The sequence below is a fragment of the Electrophorus electricus genome, chromosome 5, assembly GCF_013358815.1.
Source record: "Electrophorus electricus isolate fEleEle1 chromosome 5, fEleEle1.pri, whole genome shotgun sequence".
In the NCBI taxonomy this organism is placed as follows: domain Eukaryota; kingdom Metazoa; phylum Chordata; class Actinopteri; order Gymnotiformes; family Gymnotidae; genus Electrophorus; species Electrophorus electricus.
In genome coordinates this window covers 23114331-23131403 of record NC_049539.1, presented here as the reverse complement: position 1 = coordinate 23131403, position 17073 = coordinate 23114331, and the positions used below count along the sequence as shown (strand labels likewise).

At 44.7% G+C, this 17073-nt stretch overlaps 3 protein-coding genes across 12 annotated transcripts in view; all 3 read right to left on the bottom strand.

Moving 5' to 3' along the window:
- The window catches only part of susd1 (sushi domain containing 1), a 14671-nt gene extending 7742 nt beyond the window's left edge, over window positions 1-6929 (bottom strand). For 4 of the 6 annotated variants that reach the window (XR_004776019.1, XR_004776020.1, XM_035526182.1 and 1 more), the window contains exons 1-5: window positions 6241-6503; window positions 4136-4270; window positions 1410-1559; window positions 1144-1296; window positions 813-992 (exon numbers count right to left, since the gene is read on the bottom strand). Coding sequence is in view for 4 of the 6 variants with exons in the window: in XM_035526182.1 (XP_035382075.1) it covers window positions 813-992; window positions 1144-1296; window positions 1410-1559; window positions 4136-4270; window positions 6241-6400 (778 nt within the window). In the remaining 2 variants the exon portion in view is untranslated. Of the gene's footprint in view, window positions 1-812; window positions 993-1143; window positions 1297-1409; window positions 1560-4135; window positions 4271-4593; window positions 4822-6240; window positions 6504-6800 lie in introns of those variants that run through there. The other 2 variants (XM_035526181.1, XM_035526183.1) reach the window with 2 other exon arrangements.
- Window positions 6930-7350: 421 nt separating this feature from the next.
- si:ch211-12e13.12 lies at window positions 7351-9558 on the bottom strand. 4 transcript variants are annotated; one of them, XM_027029758.2, is made up of 3 exons: window positions 9470-9558; window positions 8825-9061; window positions 7351-8631 (listed from the first exon to the last, which is right to left on the bottom strand). In XM_027029758.2, exon 3 carries the CDS (start codon window positions 8585-8587, stop codon window positions 7892-7894), a length of 696 nt encoding a protein of 231 aa, XP_026885559.2. In that variant the 5' UTR covers window positions 8588-8631; window positions 8825-9061; window positions 9470-9558; the 3' UTR covers window positions 7351-7891. The 4 variants fall into 4 exon arrangements, with proteins under 4 accessions (XP_026885559.2, XP_026885560.2, XP_035382154.1 ...); XM_027029759.2 differs by having other exon boundaries at window positions 8825-9100; window positions 9470-9556; XM_035526261.1 differs by lacking the exon at window positions 8825-9061 and having other exon boundaries at window positions 9470-9523.
- Window positions 9559-10709: 1151 nt separating this feature from the next.
- Window positions 10710-16638, bottom strand: si:ch211-12e13.1. Of its 2 annotated transcripts, XM_035526231.1 has the most exons (6): window positions 16487-16638; window positions 12577-12787; window positions 12275-12438; window positions 11737-11982; window positions 11458-11622; window positions 10710-11186 (listed from the first exon to the last, which is right to left on the bottom strand). In XM_035526231.1, the coding sequence occupies exons 1-6, from the start codon at window positions 16518-16520 to the stop codon at window positions 10990-10992; spliced, it is 1017 nt and encodes a 338-aa protein (XP_035382124.1). In that variant the 5' UTR covers window positions 16521-16638; the 3' UTR covers window positions 10710-10989. The 2 variants fall into 2 exon arrangements, with proteins under 2 accessions (XP_035382124.1, XP_035382125.1); XM_035526232.1 differs by lacking the exons at window positions 10710-11186; window positions 11458-11622; window positions 11737-11982; window positions 12275-12438; window positions 12577-12787 and adding exons at window positions 14351-14825; window positions 15111-15275; window positions 15408-15653; window positions 15974-16137 and having other exon boundaries at window positions 16276-16638.
- Window positions 16639-17073: the final 435 nt, after the last annotated feature.

The following is a 17073-nucleotide window of genomic DNA, read 5'->3' as shown; positions in this document are numbered from 1 at the left end:
GCAGCTATGAACAGTGCATGATATGAACAGTAAATGTCATCCACTATGAGTAGTTAGGAACAAATGTTGTCGTCATTCACTGTGAGCAAATAACTCTAGTTAGGACAGACCATAGGTGTAGTTTTGGGCGGGGGGGGATGTAGCTCACACTACTCATATGTGTTAGGTTGGGTGATATGTGAGTGATGTCCCCTCACACTGCTCATATAATGTGTTAGGTTAGGTGATATGTGAGTGATGTCCCCTCATACTGCTCATATAATGTGTTAGATTGGGTGGTGTGAGTGATGTTCCCTCACACTACTCATATAATGTGTTAGGTTGGGTGGTGTGAGTGATGTCCCCTCACACTACTCATATAATCTGTTAGGTTGGGTGGTGTGAGTGATGTCCCCTCACACTACTCTTATAATGTGTTAGGTTGGGCGGTGTGAGTGATGTCCCCTCACACTACTCTTATAATGTGTTAGGTTGGGTGGTGTGAGTGATGTCCCCTTACACTACTCATATAATGTGTTAGGTTGGGTGGTGTGAGTGATGTCCCCTCACACTACTCTTATAATGTGTTAGGTTGGGTGGTGTGAGCTGTGTCCCCTCCCCCTAAAGTTGAAATGAAACCTACACCACCAGTACAGACTAAAAGCATCTGTTAGCTATTTAGTAAATGTCTGAGCACCTGTGTAACAGCTCTCAGATGCTGGGGGACCACAGCACTCCATAGCCTGGTATTTCTCATAAACTCATCACCAGAGTTGAATCAGAGTTGGAGTTGGAAACCCTCCACAGTGTGGTGTCATGTTATTTTTGTTTACCTTCACAGTGCAAGCTGGGGCCACTCCAGCGTCCGTCAGGGCCACAGACAGTGGTGTTGACACCGTTCCTCCAGACAAAGCCATCTGCACAGCCAAACTGTACAGTGCTACCATAATGGGTGTTGGATGGAGAGAGCTGTACAGCATGTTGGACAACAGGGGGAGCACCGCAGTCTACCACTACACACACACACACACACACACACACACACACACACACACACACACACACACACACACGCACGCACGCACGCACACACACACACAGTTTGGAGGTTTAGGAATGACAACATGGTTATGTAGCGCAAATCGGAAGTTTGTTTGTACGTACTCTCGCAGTAGGCCTTGTCTCTGAGAGGCTGGAAGGGTTCGAATCCTTTCTGAACTGTGTATCCAATCTGGCAAGTACAAGAGAAATCCCCTTCTTTGTTCATACACACACCTCCCTCTCCGCAAATATTCTCTACCTCACACTCGTCTACATCTGGGAAAAACAAAAACACACACACGCAGGTAAATAAAAGTAGGAAAATAGCATGTAATGACGTAAGTCTACGATGTGTTTTATGCTGGTCGGTTGGCTTGGAGGTGCCTCACCATGGCAGTAGGTTCCATCGTTGGGGATGAAGACGGCCTTGTGGTTGGTGGGGGTGTAGCCTGACACACAGGTGCAGTAGTAGCTGCCGTGGGTGTTGTGGCACGTGCTGTGATCACCGCAGATTCGCCCCAGCTGACACTCATCCTTGTCTAACGAACAAGATGGACAGGCACACTGAGGAGAACTTTCACATAGACCACGTCACACAGACCAGATTTTACCAGGATCAGCCGAAAGTTGTTTATATAGCGCTTTTTACAACAGCCGTTGTCACAAAGCAGCTTTACAAATGTCAGAGTTCAAGCCCCAAGTAAGCACACTAAAGGTGACAGTGGCAAGGAAACATTTCTAAGAGTGTGAACAAGAAACCTCCAGAGGAACCAAGATTGAAAGGTGAAACCCATCCTCTGGTCCACACCGGACATCACAATAGGTACAAAAATAGTCAGAAAACCACCTTTCACATGGAACATATTTTATATGTAATGCAGTTCACAAAGAAAGCATTGCACAGGGACTACACTTGCGTGTGACCATGTATCTCTGGAATCCACAGTTCACATGGACCATATACAACAGCTGTGTCTACAACATAGTGCTAAGGAACCATACAACCAAAGAAAAGCCACTGATAAATTCTATATCTACACCAAGGTTTTCAGCCTCAAATACAGTTCTACCAAATAGTAGAGGTAGTGATGTAATGTTAGAGGTAGTGAGGTACTGATAGAGGTAAATGATTTAACGTCACTTTAATGTCTGGTGAAGGAGGTAAATCAGCTGTAGGCCGTGTGTGTGTGTGTGAGTGAGTGATGGAGGAGAGGGATATTGGCATTGAGTTCTCATGTTTGTTCATGTGTGAGTGTGAGGAACCTTGGCAATGAATTCTTTCATTTAGTGTGTGTGAGGAACCTTGGCAGTACATTCTCCCTGTGTGTTACCTTGGCAGTGAGTTATCTCATTTGTGTGTGTCTGTGTGTGTGTGTTACCTTGGCAGTGAGTTATCTCATTTGTGTGTGTGTGTGTGTGTGAGTATGTGTTACCTTGGCAGTGAGTTATCTCATTTGTGTGTGTGTGTGTGTTACCTTGGCAGTGAGTTATCTCATTTGTGTGTGTGTGTGTGTGTGTGTGTGTGTGTGTGTGTTACCTTGGCAGTGAGTTATCTCATTTGTGTGTGTGTGTGTGTGTGTGTTACCTTGGCAGTGAGTTATCTCATTTGTGCGTGTGTGTGTGTGTGTTATCTTGGCAGTGAGTTATCTCATTTGTGTGTGTGTGTGTGTGTGTGTGTGTTACCTTGGCAGTGAGTTATCTCATTTGTGTGTGTGTGTGTGTGTGTCTGTGTGTGTGTGTTACCTTGGCAGTGAGTTATCTCATTTGTGCGCGTGTGTGTGTGTGTGTGTGTGTGTGTGTGTGTTACCTTGGCAGTGAGTTATCTCATTTGTGTGTGTGTGTGTGTGTGTGTGTTACCTTGGCAGTGAGTTATCTCATTTGTGTGTGTGTGTGTGTGTGTGTGTGTGTGTTACCTTGGCAGTGAGTTATCTCATTTGTGTGTGTGTGTCTGTGTGTGTGTGTGTTACCTTGGCAGTGAGTTATCTCATTTGTGTGTGTGTGTGTGTGTGTGTGTGTGTGTGTGTGTGTGTGTGTTACCTTGGCAGTGAGTTATCTCATTTGTGTGTGTGTGTCTGTGTGTGTGTGTTACCTTGGCAGTGAGTTATCTCATTTGTGTGTGTCTGTGTGTGTGTTACCTTGGCAGTGAGTTATCTCATTTGTGTGTGTGTGTCTGTATGTGTGTGTTACCTTGGCAGTGAGTTATCTCATTTGTGTGTGTGTGTGTGTGTGAGTATGTGTTACCTTGGCAGTGAGTTATCTCATTTGTGTGTGTGTGTGTGTTACCTTGGCAGTGAGTTATCTCATTTGTGTGTGTGTGTGTGTGTGTGTGTGTGTGTGTGTGTGTTACCTTGGCAGTGAGTTATCTCATTTGTGTGTGTGTGTGTGTGTGTGTGTTACCTTGGCAGTGAGTTATCTCATTTGTGTGTGTGTGTGTGTGTGTGTGTGTGTGTTACCTTGGCAGTGAGTTATCTCATTTGTGTGTGTGTGTCTGTGTGTGTGTGTGTTACCTTGGCAGTGAGTTATCTCATTTGTGTGTGTGTGTGTGTGTGTGTGTGTGTGTGTGTGTGTGTGTGTTACCTTGGCAGTGAGTTATCTCATTTGTGTGTGTGTGTCTGTGTGTGTGTGTTACCTTGGCAGTGAGTTATCTCATTTGTGTGTGTCTGTGTGTGTGTTACCTTGGCAGTGAGTTATCTCATTTGTGTGTGTGTGTCTGTATGTGTGTGTTACCTTGGCAGTGAGTTATCTCATTTGTGTGTGTGTGTGTGTGTGTTACCTTGGCAGTGAGTTATCTCATTTGTGTGTGTGTGTGTCTGTGTGTGTGTGTTACCTTGGCAGTGAGTTATCTCATTTGTGTGTGTGTGTGTGTATGTGTGTGTGTGTGTGTTACCTTGGCAGTGAGTTATCTCATTTGTGTGTGTGTGTCTGTGTGTGTGTGTTACCTTGGCAGTGAGTTATCTCATTTGTGTGTGTGTGTGTGTGTGTTATCTTGGCAGTGAGTTATCTCATTTGTGTGTGTGTGTGTGTGTGTTACCTTGGCAGTGAGTTATTTCATTTGTGTGTGTGTGTGTGTTACCTTGGCAGTGAGTTATCTCATTTGTGTGTGTGTGTGTGTTACCTTGGCAGTGAGTTCTCCCGTTACCCACAAAGCCATACATGCAGTTACAGACTTTCCCTCCGGTGCCGTCGGTCTTATCCTCACAGGTGGCATTCGCATGGCAGGAGGCACACACATCCACCTCTGCTCCAACGCCTGGTGGGTGTGGGGATGGAGAGAGAGGCGGAGACGGAACGGAAAGAAGATCATTTTTATCAGCACCTTTAATCACACTGAATCGTCTTCCTCTTTTAGACGAGTAATGTCAGCATGAAGGAGTTCCATAGATACATGGATTTCTGTTGTGTTCAAAATCACACCCTGTCTTACACCCATAGCCCATAAACTAGTGTTTGTGCTGTTGTTTTGGTTTTGGGGTAAGAGAACTCAGAAATCATCCACAAGACCGCTGAGTTCATGCCTCCAACTGTGGTCATCAAACACCCAAGTACATGCCTCCATCTGTAGTCATTAAACACCTGGGTACACGCCTCCATCTGTGGTCATTGACCTCCTGAGTACACGCCTCCATCTGTGGTCATTGACCATCCGAGTACATGCCTCCATTTGAGGTCGTTGACCTCCTGAGTACACGCCTCCATCTGCGGTTGTTGATCACTCAAGTACACGCCTCCATCTGCAGTCGTTGATCACTCGAGTGCACACCTCCATCTGTGGTCGTTGACCATCCGAGTAAACGCCTCCATCTGTGGTTGTTGCACATGGAGCTCTTTCTACCATTACTGAATGCCAATAATGTATTTAAACAGAATAAAAGTCCCTGTAGCTTTTCATTGGCTAAATGGAGGCTGATGTTAGTTGTAGCTAACGTTAATTGCAATTGAAAAGAAAAGTTTTGACTGGTTAATATATTTGACAAATTACTAATGGCATATTTAATAGATGCTGTTGTAGGTATCGTCACTTAATTCTATAGGCTAGTAATGTGTCAGGGTATGTTTTCACCTAACTGCACACCTCCGATGAATTAATGTGATTAAACAGTAAAGCTTTAACCATAAGCTAACACTCTATTACCCATTACAACTTTTTATTAACCTGAACTGACACATATTGTATAAGATTTAAGGTTTCTCAACCATCAGTAAACATCACCATATCAAGTAATGTTCATTACTGTTTCAGCAGCGGTGTTTTGAAAGCTGCAATATTTCAACAAACATTTGCTCCTACATTTACCATTTTATTAAGACTACAATAAAAAAATAATAATAATAATAAATAAAAAAAACTAGAAAGGCAAAGTTCATGAACAAGTTTCATCTTGACAAAGTGGCTAAAAATGGGGAAAAGGCTATTTGGCTTTTTTAACGTTAATTACCTGATAAATACTGTGAAATGATTATTAAAACTTGAAATGTAAAATTAAATACTGATGAAATCTTGAAAAACTGTAAAATTATATTAAAAGCTGTTTAAACATAAAATAAAATGCTAAAATTCTGTTGAAATCCTGAAATACTGTTAAATGAAGCAGCTAAAATTGAATGAAAGACTCTTTGGCTGTTTTAATGTTGATAACCCAATAAATACTAAAAAAAAATAATGTTAAACAGCAATTAAATGTTAAATGATGTATTGAAATTCTGTTGAATTGTATTAACTTTATTATTTGCTTCCAGAAGTTACAATCCAGCCCATCCAGAGGCAGCGTCCCAGTTTTGACACAGACTTGGCCCTAATGGTCTTAACTACTGCAAACCGCCATACTAAAGAGTATGTCAAAGATAGTATATTAGTATGTGTAGTATAGTAATGTATGGTTCTGGATGCAGCCAATGGTGTGATGGAGCCAGGCCAGCCCATCGCTACATACATGATAGACATTTGAAGCTGGTTTTCAGTTCTTTTCTTAGGCTGAACACTTTCATCGTTGGAATATTCATTCACAGCAACATCAAAAGCCTTAAATCTGTTCAGATATTCCCAATCAGAAATAACTCCAGTTAACCATACTACATTTTCACAATATACTTTTGTACTTTTTCTACATGTCCTTTTGTGATATAGGTTGTTCAGGAGATCTCTGGAGATCTGTACTGTATGTGTAGATATAGGTTGTTGCGGAGATCTGTACTGTATACATATGTGTGTAGGGTTCATACCTGTCATTATGGCGATGGCTGTGGTGAGCAGGATGAAGACTGTGATGCTCACTGCACTGTTCATGACGGCTGTGTTCCCCTCGTCCCTCATCCGCACACTAACGACCTCAGCTTCATCCTCCTCTCCCTCTTCTCTTCCTGTAGCAAGCCCCTCAGACATCTGAGCTGTGGAGATAGCAGAGAGGGGCAGGGGGGTTGCTGGGTTAACCGAGCTCTCTCTCTTTCTCACGCAAACATGCACATACTTCGACGGATATTTTGGCCCTTTGCGGTTATGAATGTCAGTGAGATATTTTGACCTTTCAGTTATACATCACAGTGTGTGAATCCACTATCACAAATTCACACACACACATTGCAGAGTCATGATACATGGGAGTGTGTGTGGTGATTATGGTTATTTTTGGCTGCGCAGGGCTAGCACTGCAAAGTGCTACGTTCTGGAACATGGCCTGTTCCTGCAGCAGGGTCAGGGCTACGGTCAGGGTTGGGGTCAGGGCTACGGTCAGGGCTGACTCTGAGTTGATGTAAAGTCTAGATGTTCGTCTTCCACAGCTTACCTCTTCTGAGATCTTTCAGGTGGCACTCCCGCGGTCCAGAAAAGACATGCCCATCTGGCTCTATCCTTGGGAAAACTGTAGTACTCCAGACAGAGTCCAGTGTAAAGTCAGGGCTGACTCCAGGCTATCCAGCATGCAGAGGATATGTAGAATGAGTGTGTGTGTGTGTGTGTGTGTGTGTGTGTGTGTATGACCTATAGGGTCTACTGGGGGAGGAGAGTTAACCCTACATGGGGCAGGCAGATAAGAGAGCTCAGAATTATCTTAACACACACACACACACACACACACACACACACACACACACACACAGCATTTCCAGAAATGTCCTTCCTTCTCTGCGGTTATACTGCTGACTTTGGTAGTCAATGAGGTTATAGTAGTAAATATAGTAGTAAGTCTGCCATTCAGTAAGAAAAAACACTGGGAAGACTCGATTGCCAGCTGCCCACCAACACACACACACACACACCCCATTGGCAGTGTGACAAGTATGATACTACACCAACATGGCAGAATGAGACCCACATAAGCACGTAAACATGAACAATCAATGATTTTATTTCTGAAATTACTGCGAAACAGCCACAGAGCAGGAAACTGTACCTGACATTATTAAACACATTTAAACATAGGAAATATTGTGAATAATAGTGAATAATAGTCTCTTTTAGATTACCTTTATTCAGTGCTAAGAGTGCTTTTGCACAGGATCTCACATGTTCTGTCACTCTGCTGGATACTGAAATGGTAAAATATTGTAAGTGGTTGTCCAGTGCGTCAGGGTGTGTACTGGACTCTAACATGTTAGTCGGGGAATCGTTACACAGCAGAGAAAACACTGAGACTATGTCCTGGATATGCTAGCGTAAGGATTGCTGCCATCGAGACAACTAAACACATGCTCTGGACTAGAGCAGCATAAAAACCCTATAAATGTAAACACCAAGAAGAAAAACTGGAATCACATGCGTGTAGCCTTCAGCGGTGTGTGCAGACCATTGGTCTCATTGCTCTCTGCTGCCTCCCGCAGCATCATCCCTGTAACTGTAAGTGGGATGGTAACAGCTGTGTCCTGAATCAGCATGTGTTTAGAGGACTGTGCAATAACAACACAAGGGTTTTGGCTTTTTGCATGGCTCCTCCTCTTCCTCAGGCAAAGGTGTGGCCACCAAGCTATTGCCCCGCCTCTCACAGATGGAGTGAGAAGAGGCCAGGGAGATGGACGTGACCCTGCCGCACACCAGCTCGGCGGCGTTGCCCTCCACAACAGAGACATCAGTGACGGTCCTCTCTCTAAGAGAAACATCATCGTCGTCTTCATCGATGAGTGCGATGCTGTCACAGGCATCCACTTGTGTGAACCCCAACATGCACGTGTCCTCACAGCTCACACCCACAGAGGACGACCTCTCCACAGACTCCTCTCCGCCATCCGCCATGCTAGACTCCGCCTCCGAGAAATCATTCTGGCTCCTCCCCTCACCGCATTGGCTCCTCCCCCTAGTGGGATGGATCTCACCAGCTCTCCGCACGTCAAGCTGCTCGTTGCTGTCCATCTGTCTCAGGCCATTCGACATCGACCTGAGCACTGTGTCATCACACACGCCATCCTGTCTGTCACACACATTGGCCTCTCTGTCCAGGTGACTGGACCTCTGGGCAGAGAGTTCCTCCAGGGTTGTGACCACTGAGGTCAAAGGTAGGTTTTGCACTGTCCTGCGGGCGTCCAGGAACAGCATGGTGCTTTTCGTAGCATGCTCAGTAGAGGACAGGAGCCTGTTCATCAGGTTCTTCGGCTACTTCACATATGGCGTCTTTCTACCAGAGCCTGAGAGACAGAGAGATGGACATACAGAAAGAGAGAAAGAAAAGGAGAAAGAACCTCGAGAACCAGTGTACACATCACCACTAATTGCTTTAAATAATACAAATACAATCAAATGTCACAGCACTCATTAAAACGAAAGTATAAAACGGTGCAGCTGCCCCTGCACATGTAGCATTCACTGTAGCAGACCTACCTGTGTCAGGGCTTCTGGCACCGCACTAAAGCCACACTCTAGTACCTCCGCATGAGCAGGAGAGATTAACAGAGACTGTGCTATTAAAAGGTAGGAGCACTGCCGTGGCTGGGCTAAGCACACCCAGTGCCAGGAAGAGCTGTGTCTGTCTGATGCTGAGGAGAGAGACTGTTCCAGAAGAGAAGAGGCTGGCATGAGGTGCTTGTTCCGCTGAGGCGAGTGAAGAAGGGAGAACCTCTGATGGAGCAAAAATAACTCTGAATCCCCATGAGATTCCTGAGTGGAAGACAAGGCTGCTACCCAGCGTTCCTTTAAAAGTCCCTCTCTGACACACACACACACACACACACACATTCCAGTTCCTTCTCTCTCTCTCTGACATACGCAATCAAGTGCCTACTCTCTTTCTGACACACACACACACAATCAAGCTCCTTTTCTCTCTCACTGACACATAGTCCAATTCCTTCTCTTCCTGTCTGACACACACACACACACACACAGTCAAGCTCCTCTCCCTCTCTAAGAAACACACACACACAATCCACCTCCAGCTCTCCCTCTCTGATTCAGACAGCACACACCCAATCTAATGACACCACAAAAAACAGTATGTGAGTTATCAGGGTGCAGGTGGAGTCTTACCAAAGCAGTGTCTCAGCTCTGTAGGAGTGCTCTGAACATTCACTCTGGTTTCGCTCAGGTCATTGCGCTGATACCCACACCATCTGGACCACCTCGATCACTGTGAAGGAGGCGGAGCCTCACAGAGCATCTGTGCGTGCATGGGTCTGCACTCCAGCCAATGAATCTCTCCCTACCACACAGCATGTTTGACAGAATCAGGCCTTTGTGAATTAACCATCACTGTTATGTTTGTGTGACAGAACATTCATGGCCAAAGCACACCACGGTCACGCCACGGACACGCCACGGTCACACTGCCAGCTCATTTGCCCCTATGTTAATTCCTTACGCATAAGGGTGTATAAGAAACAGTGTGTGCAGTTTCCCTCAAAAAATTATATTCTGAATCACCCATCATAGGTAGTTCATGTAATGCTTTGAATGTGGTGATTTTTGTCTGTGAAACTTGTGTGGTGTGAGATCTGTTCAAACTGGATTATTCTTCATCGTGACACCATGTCTTAAACTACGCGTTCTGACGTCTGGAAACGTCGAAAAAAAAAGTCAAGAAAACAGCAGCAGAAGAAACAGTTATGACAGGCCTGTCACGCCTCACACAGCCAAACCAACCACAGTGCTGCACCTCCCCTCCCAAGCACACAAACCACAAAGAGAATAAAGGCCTTACGACACAACTAGGAGATACTGTAGATCCAATTTCAAGAACCAAGCATGCTCAGATACATCACAGATAACTCAGGACTGAGACACTTAAGATTAAGAGTCCTGTACACAGTCGTTCTACTTCACTGGTTATGAGATGAATTTTACGTAAGCTTGGGAGTATGGACATTTCCCTTTCTCCACATATGCAGGGAGATTACTGTTATCTTCATCCGTTAAAGTATCTCCACCTGCAAGATGAGGATCTGTGCATCTGTGAGGAAGGCTGTACTCCTTATTCTCATAAATATTTAATTATAATGCTCATGAAACATTCTTTCATACATGTAATTACAGACAAGGCAGGCCTGAGGGCACCGCAGAGCTCTAAAAGACAGACACACTGCTCCTGAATAGAGCACAGCCGCATGGCTTTAGACCCCTGCTGCCCCCTGGTGGCCCTACTCTGCTATTACAGCCCAAACCTGGTGCTCAGAGTCCTTTTAAAACAGTAGTATAATGACTAGAGACTATTATACAACAGGCTTTTCTGACAGCAAAGTGTGTGAGGAAAAAAAGGCTCAAAATACAAGAGTACTGGTAAGTATTTTATTGAATATGAGGAAACACTTTACTGCATCACATCACACGTGTGAACATTCAGGTGTTCTGAAACAGGGTCACTGCCCTGGGGTCCATCTGGAATTTGTACTCACAGTGTTCAGGTGGTTGTAGTAGTATGTATATGTAGAATTTTGTATACATGTATATACACACGTAGAACTCTGCAGTTTTTGCAGCGGACGTTCTCGGCTTCAGTGTAACACGACATCACACACCGAGTAGAGAAACAGTTTCGTCCCACCACTCCTATTCTACAGTCTCTCTATCGCCCCCATCAGGAGCAGTGCACCTGTCCTCTGGTCCTCCATGTGAAGGACGTAGTTTCTGCATGGCTGCGTGTCCGGGCCAGCTGTCGTCTCGCTGATCCTGATGTTGACGGCTTTCGGTAAGGAGAGAGGGTGTGTGTAGCGCACAGTCAGGGTGAGAGGAGCTCTCATGGCCTCGGCTCCTGAACACACACACAAACACACACGTGCATGTCTATGTGCTTTATGACACTGACAGTTCTTGTTCTGTGCTGTCAGCTACATCTATATTTGGTGTGTACGGGAAGACTTAACACACATGTAGAACAAGCTCCACCTATCCAAGAGAGACAGCAGTAAACTGACCTCAGACCAGTGCTCCAAGTTATTGTATCTGGCAGTTGCAGTCAAAACTGTGTGTGTGGGCTTAGAGCAGCTGTGGTCCAGGGAACAGAAGATCTGGTGACCTCTTACCTTTCAGCTTCTCTGTCTCTGCCAGACACCTGGAGAGAGACCACAGGGATGTGGGACAGCCATACCCGAGCACCGAGACCGGAACGGGGAGGACGTGCTCCGAGCACACACCCCCCACACCTGCCCACCATGGAACTGCTACCTTAACACACCTCACACACATTCCTGACAGAGTGAGAGGGATGGAGAAGTGAGTTGTGTGTGTACATACAGCAACTATGTGCCACCCTCTGTATTGGTAGTGTGTGTGTGTGTGTGTGTGTGTGTGTGTGTACTTACCCTCAGCATCTTGTGCATCGAGCTGCAGTGTGTGTGTGTACGCAGCCCTTGGGGAGAGCAGAGTGAGGATGCTGGTCCAGACTAGCTCTCCCTGCTGGAGGCTTTTAGCACTGAGTCTAAGCACCACCTCCACCCCTCCACTCACACTCCTGTACTCCATCACCTCCACCTGCAGGGAGAACGTGCCTCTCTTCAGCTCATCCAGGGGCTGCAGCAGTTGCACCGTCTCACACACGCGCACCAGCCCTGACAAAGACACACACACACACACACACACACACACACACATTATATATATATATATATATGGGCGTTTCCACAGTTGAAGAGGCTTCACTCTTAGTAATATTATGAATAACAACATAATGGAATGCAGCACTTTGGTGGAAGGTGCACTCACGTTAAGTGACTTCATAAATAATCTTGAGTGGAAGGGATTTTTATTGTTGCCTTGCGAGTAAAAATTAAAGTATTTAATAATACTGTTCCCTACATATGGTTTCCATAATCCATAAAATAAAACACAAGGAAAACTCACCGCGAGGATTTAACTTAAAGCGGTCTGAACATACGACCATGTTGAGTAAGCGGGCGAAGAGGAACTCGGGGTAGAGCAGCGGGATGTCCCTAAACTCGCTGTCTGGGTAGTCCCCGCCATAGCCCACAGCACTGCAGTACCTCCGCAGAGAGGTCGCCTCGTACCTACAGGACAGGGTTATAATGGGTTACACCTGTTGGATTGACACCAGTCATCCTGCTCCTCCATGACAGGACACCCAGACCTACTGACGTTCACTTCACAGCTCAACGTGTTATTTTGTCCGACTGAAATCAACGTACCTGCAGTTAATTAGTGAAAAAGCAAGTTCGTCATTTGTATTTTTCTCCGTTAATTGACCGCGTTTCTTCCAAACAGACCGGGATATATATCTAATCAGTAAATACACATAACCTGGCAAGCGCCGTTTCCAGTCAAACACCGCAGTAGTTGTAAAAAGGGAGTGAGAAGTGTAAAAATGAATATAGAAAAAATAACTCAGACATCCAGTACCAACTACAGCGATTGTTGCGAAAAACGTGTCCATTTCAGCTCTGGTTCCGTGTCTTTGGAAACTAGATTTAGGTTAACAAGCAATGAAAAATATTCTAGGAGATTACGCACGTTTACAACAAAGAAAAGCTTTCGTTTTTAACTTCACGTAACATTGTTAGAAAAAATAAGGCGGCTATATGAACCATTAACCTCTCGATTGCCCTCTAGCGCCTGGGAATGGCAGCTGCGCAATGTCCAAATTCGAACTACAAGTAATACAATAGTGATCGCATGATCTTGTTACTTGGCATCGATGAGGCAGAGACGTGTAGAGGAATGAGGTAATATTTTATTGTTTAGAAATATTCACTATGATAACATTGTATACTCATTACAAATATACTCCGAAGTAGAGAACAAACTGGGGTAACGTTGGTCATGAGATATGTATGTCCATTATGTGTGACTCAGAGGTGTTATAAGGCACTTTTTCAGCTACTAATTCAAAAATCCTTGCATGCATTTTATAATTAATATTAATAAAGTTGAATAAAGATTTGTATACATTTGATAAATGTCACCAAATATTTATTTTTTGGTAACAAAATTACCAGATTATATTTCATTCTCCAGTGTGATCAACAACAATTCATAAACAGTAACTCTGACAGAATAGTTTCAGGTATTGTGTATTTAAGAACATTCACCAGTATCAGTAGTCTGGCACAGTGCCAAGGGCTCAGTGTGAGCTCAGCGATTTCAGCAAATGGACAGTGAGCATTCAGTGACGGCTACAGCACTGCCTTCCTCACCAAGTTAAACCAATCACAGCATCTCACTCAGCTACACCAATTACAGCACTGCCTCCCTCACCCAGCTACACCAATCACAGAGCTGCCTCCCTCACCCAGCTACACCAATCACAGAGCTGCCTCCCTCACCCAGCTAAACCACCACAACACTGCCCCTCCTTATCCTTCTAAACCAAGCACAAAGGGTATAAAAGCTTTGCCTGCATGAGTAAGCGAGTGTGTGTATGTGAGACTGTAGTTCTGCCTTCAGGAATTGAGCATTCTCAGATGTTTCACTGAGGCTGAGACAGTTGATTAAAAGTCCTGTAGACAAAATGTGCACCATTAGTTCTGCATAATTGTTTATGTAATTAGGAGTATGAATATTTCCCTTTCTCCACATATCCAGGGAGATTACTGTTATCTTCATCCGTTAAAGTATCTCCACCTGCAAGATGAGATTGTGCATGTGAGGAAGGCTGTACTCCTCATCCTCATAAATATTTAATTATAATGCTCATGAAACATTCTTTCATACATGTAATTACAGAAAAGGCAGGCCTGAGGGCACCGCAGAGCTCTAAAAGACAGACACACTGCTCCTGAATAGAGCACAGCAGCATGGCTTTAGACCCCTGCTGCCCCCTGATGGCCCTACTCTGCTATTACAGCCCAACCCTGGTGCTCAGAGTCCTTTTAAAACAGTAGTATAATGACTAGAGACTGTATTATACAACAGGCTTTTCTGACAGCAAAGTGTGTGAGGAAAAAAAGGCTCAAAATACAAGAGTACTGGTAAGTATTTTATTGAATATGAGGGAACACTTTACTGCATCACATCACACATGTGAACATTCAGGTGTTCTGAAACAGGGTCACTGCCCTGGGGTCCATCTGGAATTTGTACTCAGTGTTCAGGGGATTGTAGTAGTATGTATATGTAGAATTTTGTATATATGTATATACACACGTAGAACTCTGCAGTTTTTTCAGCGGACGTTCTCGGCTTCAGTGTAAGACGACATCACACACCGAGGAGAGAAACAGTTTCGTCCCACCACTCCTATTCTACAGTCTCTCTATCGCCCCCATCAGGAGCAGTGCACCTGTCCTCTGGTCCTCCATGTGAAGGACGTAGTTTCTGCATGGCTGCGTGTCCGGGCCAGCTGTCATCTCGCTGATCCTGATGTTGACGGCTTTCGGTAAGGAGAGAGGGTGTGTGTAGCGCACAGTCAGGGTGAGAGGAGCTCTCACGGCCTCGGCTCCTGAACACACACACACACACACACACACACACACACACGTGCATGTCTATGTGCTTTATGACACTGACAGTTCTTGTTCTGTGCTGTCAGCTACATCTATATTTGGTGTGTACGGGAAGACTTAACACACATGTAGAACAAGCTCCACCTATCCAAGAGAGACAGCAGTAAACTGACCTCAGACCAGTGCTCCAAGTTATTGTATCTGGCAGTTGCAGTCAAAACTGTGTGTGTGGGCTTAGAGCAGCTGTGGTCCAGGGAACAGAAGATCTGGTGACCTCTTACCTTTCAGCTTCTCTGTCTCTGCCAGACACCTGGAGAGAGACCACAGGGATGTGGGACAGCCATACCCGAGCACCGAGACCGGAACGGGGAGGACGTGCTCCGAGCACACACCCCCCACACCTGCCCACCATGGAACTGCTACCTTAACACACCTCACACACATTCCTGACAGAGTGAGAGGGATGGAGAAGTGAGTTGTGTGTGTACATACAGCAACTATGTGCCACCCTCTGTATTGGTAGTGTGTGTGTGTGTGTGTGTGTGTGTGTGTGTGTGTGTGTGTGTGCGTGTACTTACCCTCAGCATCTTGTGCATCGAGCTGCAGTGTGTGTGTGTACGCAGCCCTTGGGGAGAGCAGAGTGAGGATGCTGGTCCAGACTAGCTCTCCCTGCTGGAGGCTTTTAGCACTGAGTCTAAGCACCACCTCCACCCCTCCACTCACACTCCTGTACTCCATCACCTCCACCTGCAAGGAGAACGTGCCTCTCTTCAGCTCGTCCAGGGGCTGCAGCAGTTGCACCGTCTCACACACGCGCACCAGCCCTGACAAAGACACACACACACATTATTTCTATTATTTCTATTTATATATATATATATATATATATATATATATATATATATATATATATGGGCGTTTCCACAGTTGAAGAGGCTTCACTCTTAGTAATATTATGAATAACAACATAATAGAATGCAGCACTTTGGTGGAAGGTGCACTCACGTTAAGTGACTTCATAAATAATCTTGAGTGGAAGGGATTTTTATTGTTGCCTTGCGAGTAAAAATTAAAGTATTTAATAATACTGCTTCCTACATATGGTTTCCATAATCCATAAAATAACAAAACAAGGAAAACTCACCGCGAGGATTTAACTTAAAGCGGTCTGAACACACGACCATGTTGAGTAAGCGGGCGAAGAGGAACTCGGGGTAGAGCAGCGGGATGTCCCTAAACTCGCTGTCTGGGTAGTCCCCGCCATAGCCCACAGCACTGCAGTACCTCCGCAGAGAGGTCGCCTCGTACCTACAGGACAGGGTTATAATGGGTTACACCTGTTGGATTGACACCAGTCATCCTGCTCCTCCATGACAGGACACCCAGACCTACTGACGTTCACTTCACAGCTCGACGTGTTATTTTGTCCGACTGAAATCAACGTACCTGCAGTTAATCAGTGAAAAAGCAAGTTCGTCATTTGTATTTTTCTCCGTTAATTGACCGCGTTTCTTCCAAACAGACCGGGATATATATCTAATCAGTAAATACACATAACTTGGCAAGCGCCGTTTCCAGTCAAACACCGTAGTAGTTGTAAAAAGGAAGTGAGAAGTGTAAAAATGAATATAGAAAAAATAACTCAGACATCCAGTACCAACTACAGCGATTGTTGCGAAAAACGTGTCCATTTCAGCTCTGGTTCCGAAACTATTTTAGGTTAAAGAGCAATCAGAAACGTTAGAAGGAGGTTACACACATAATAGAGCAAAGGTGGCCGTATTTAACTTTCATATAACAGTTTCAGAAAAATAAGGCGGCTATATGAACCACTAACCTCTCTATTGCCCTCTAGCGCCTGGGAATGGCAGCTGCGCAATGTCCAAATTCGAACTACAAGTAATACGATAGTGATCGCATGATCTTGTTACTTGGCATCGATGAGGCAGAGACGTGTAGAGGAATGAGGTAATATTTTATTGTTTAGAAATATTCACTATGATAACATTGTATACTCATTACAAATATACACCAAAGTAGAGAACAAACTACTCTATGAGATATTTGGGTCAATTTTGTGTGACTCAGAGGTGGTATAAGGCACTTTTTCAGCTACTAATTCAAAAATCTTTGCATACATTTTATCAATGAATATTAATACAATTGAATAAAGATTTGTATACATTTGATAAATGTCACCAAATATTTATTTTTTGGTAACAAAATTACCAGATTATATTTCGT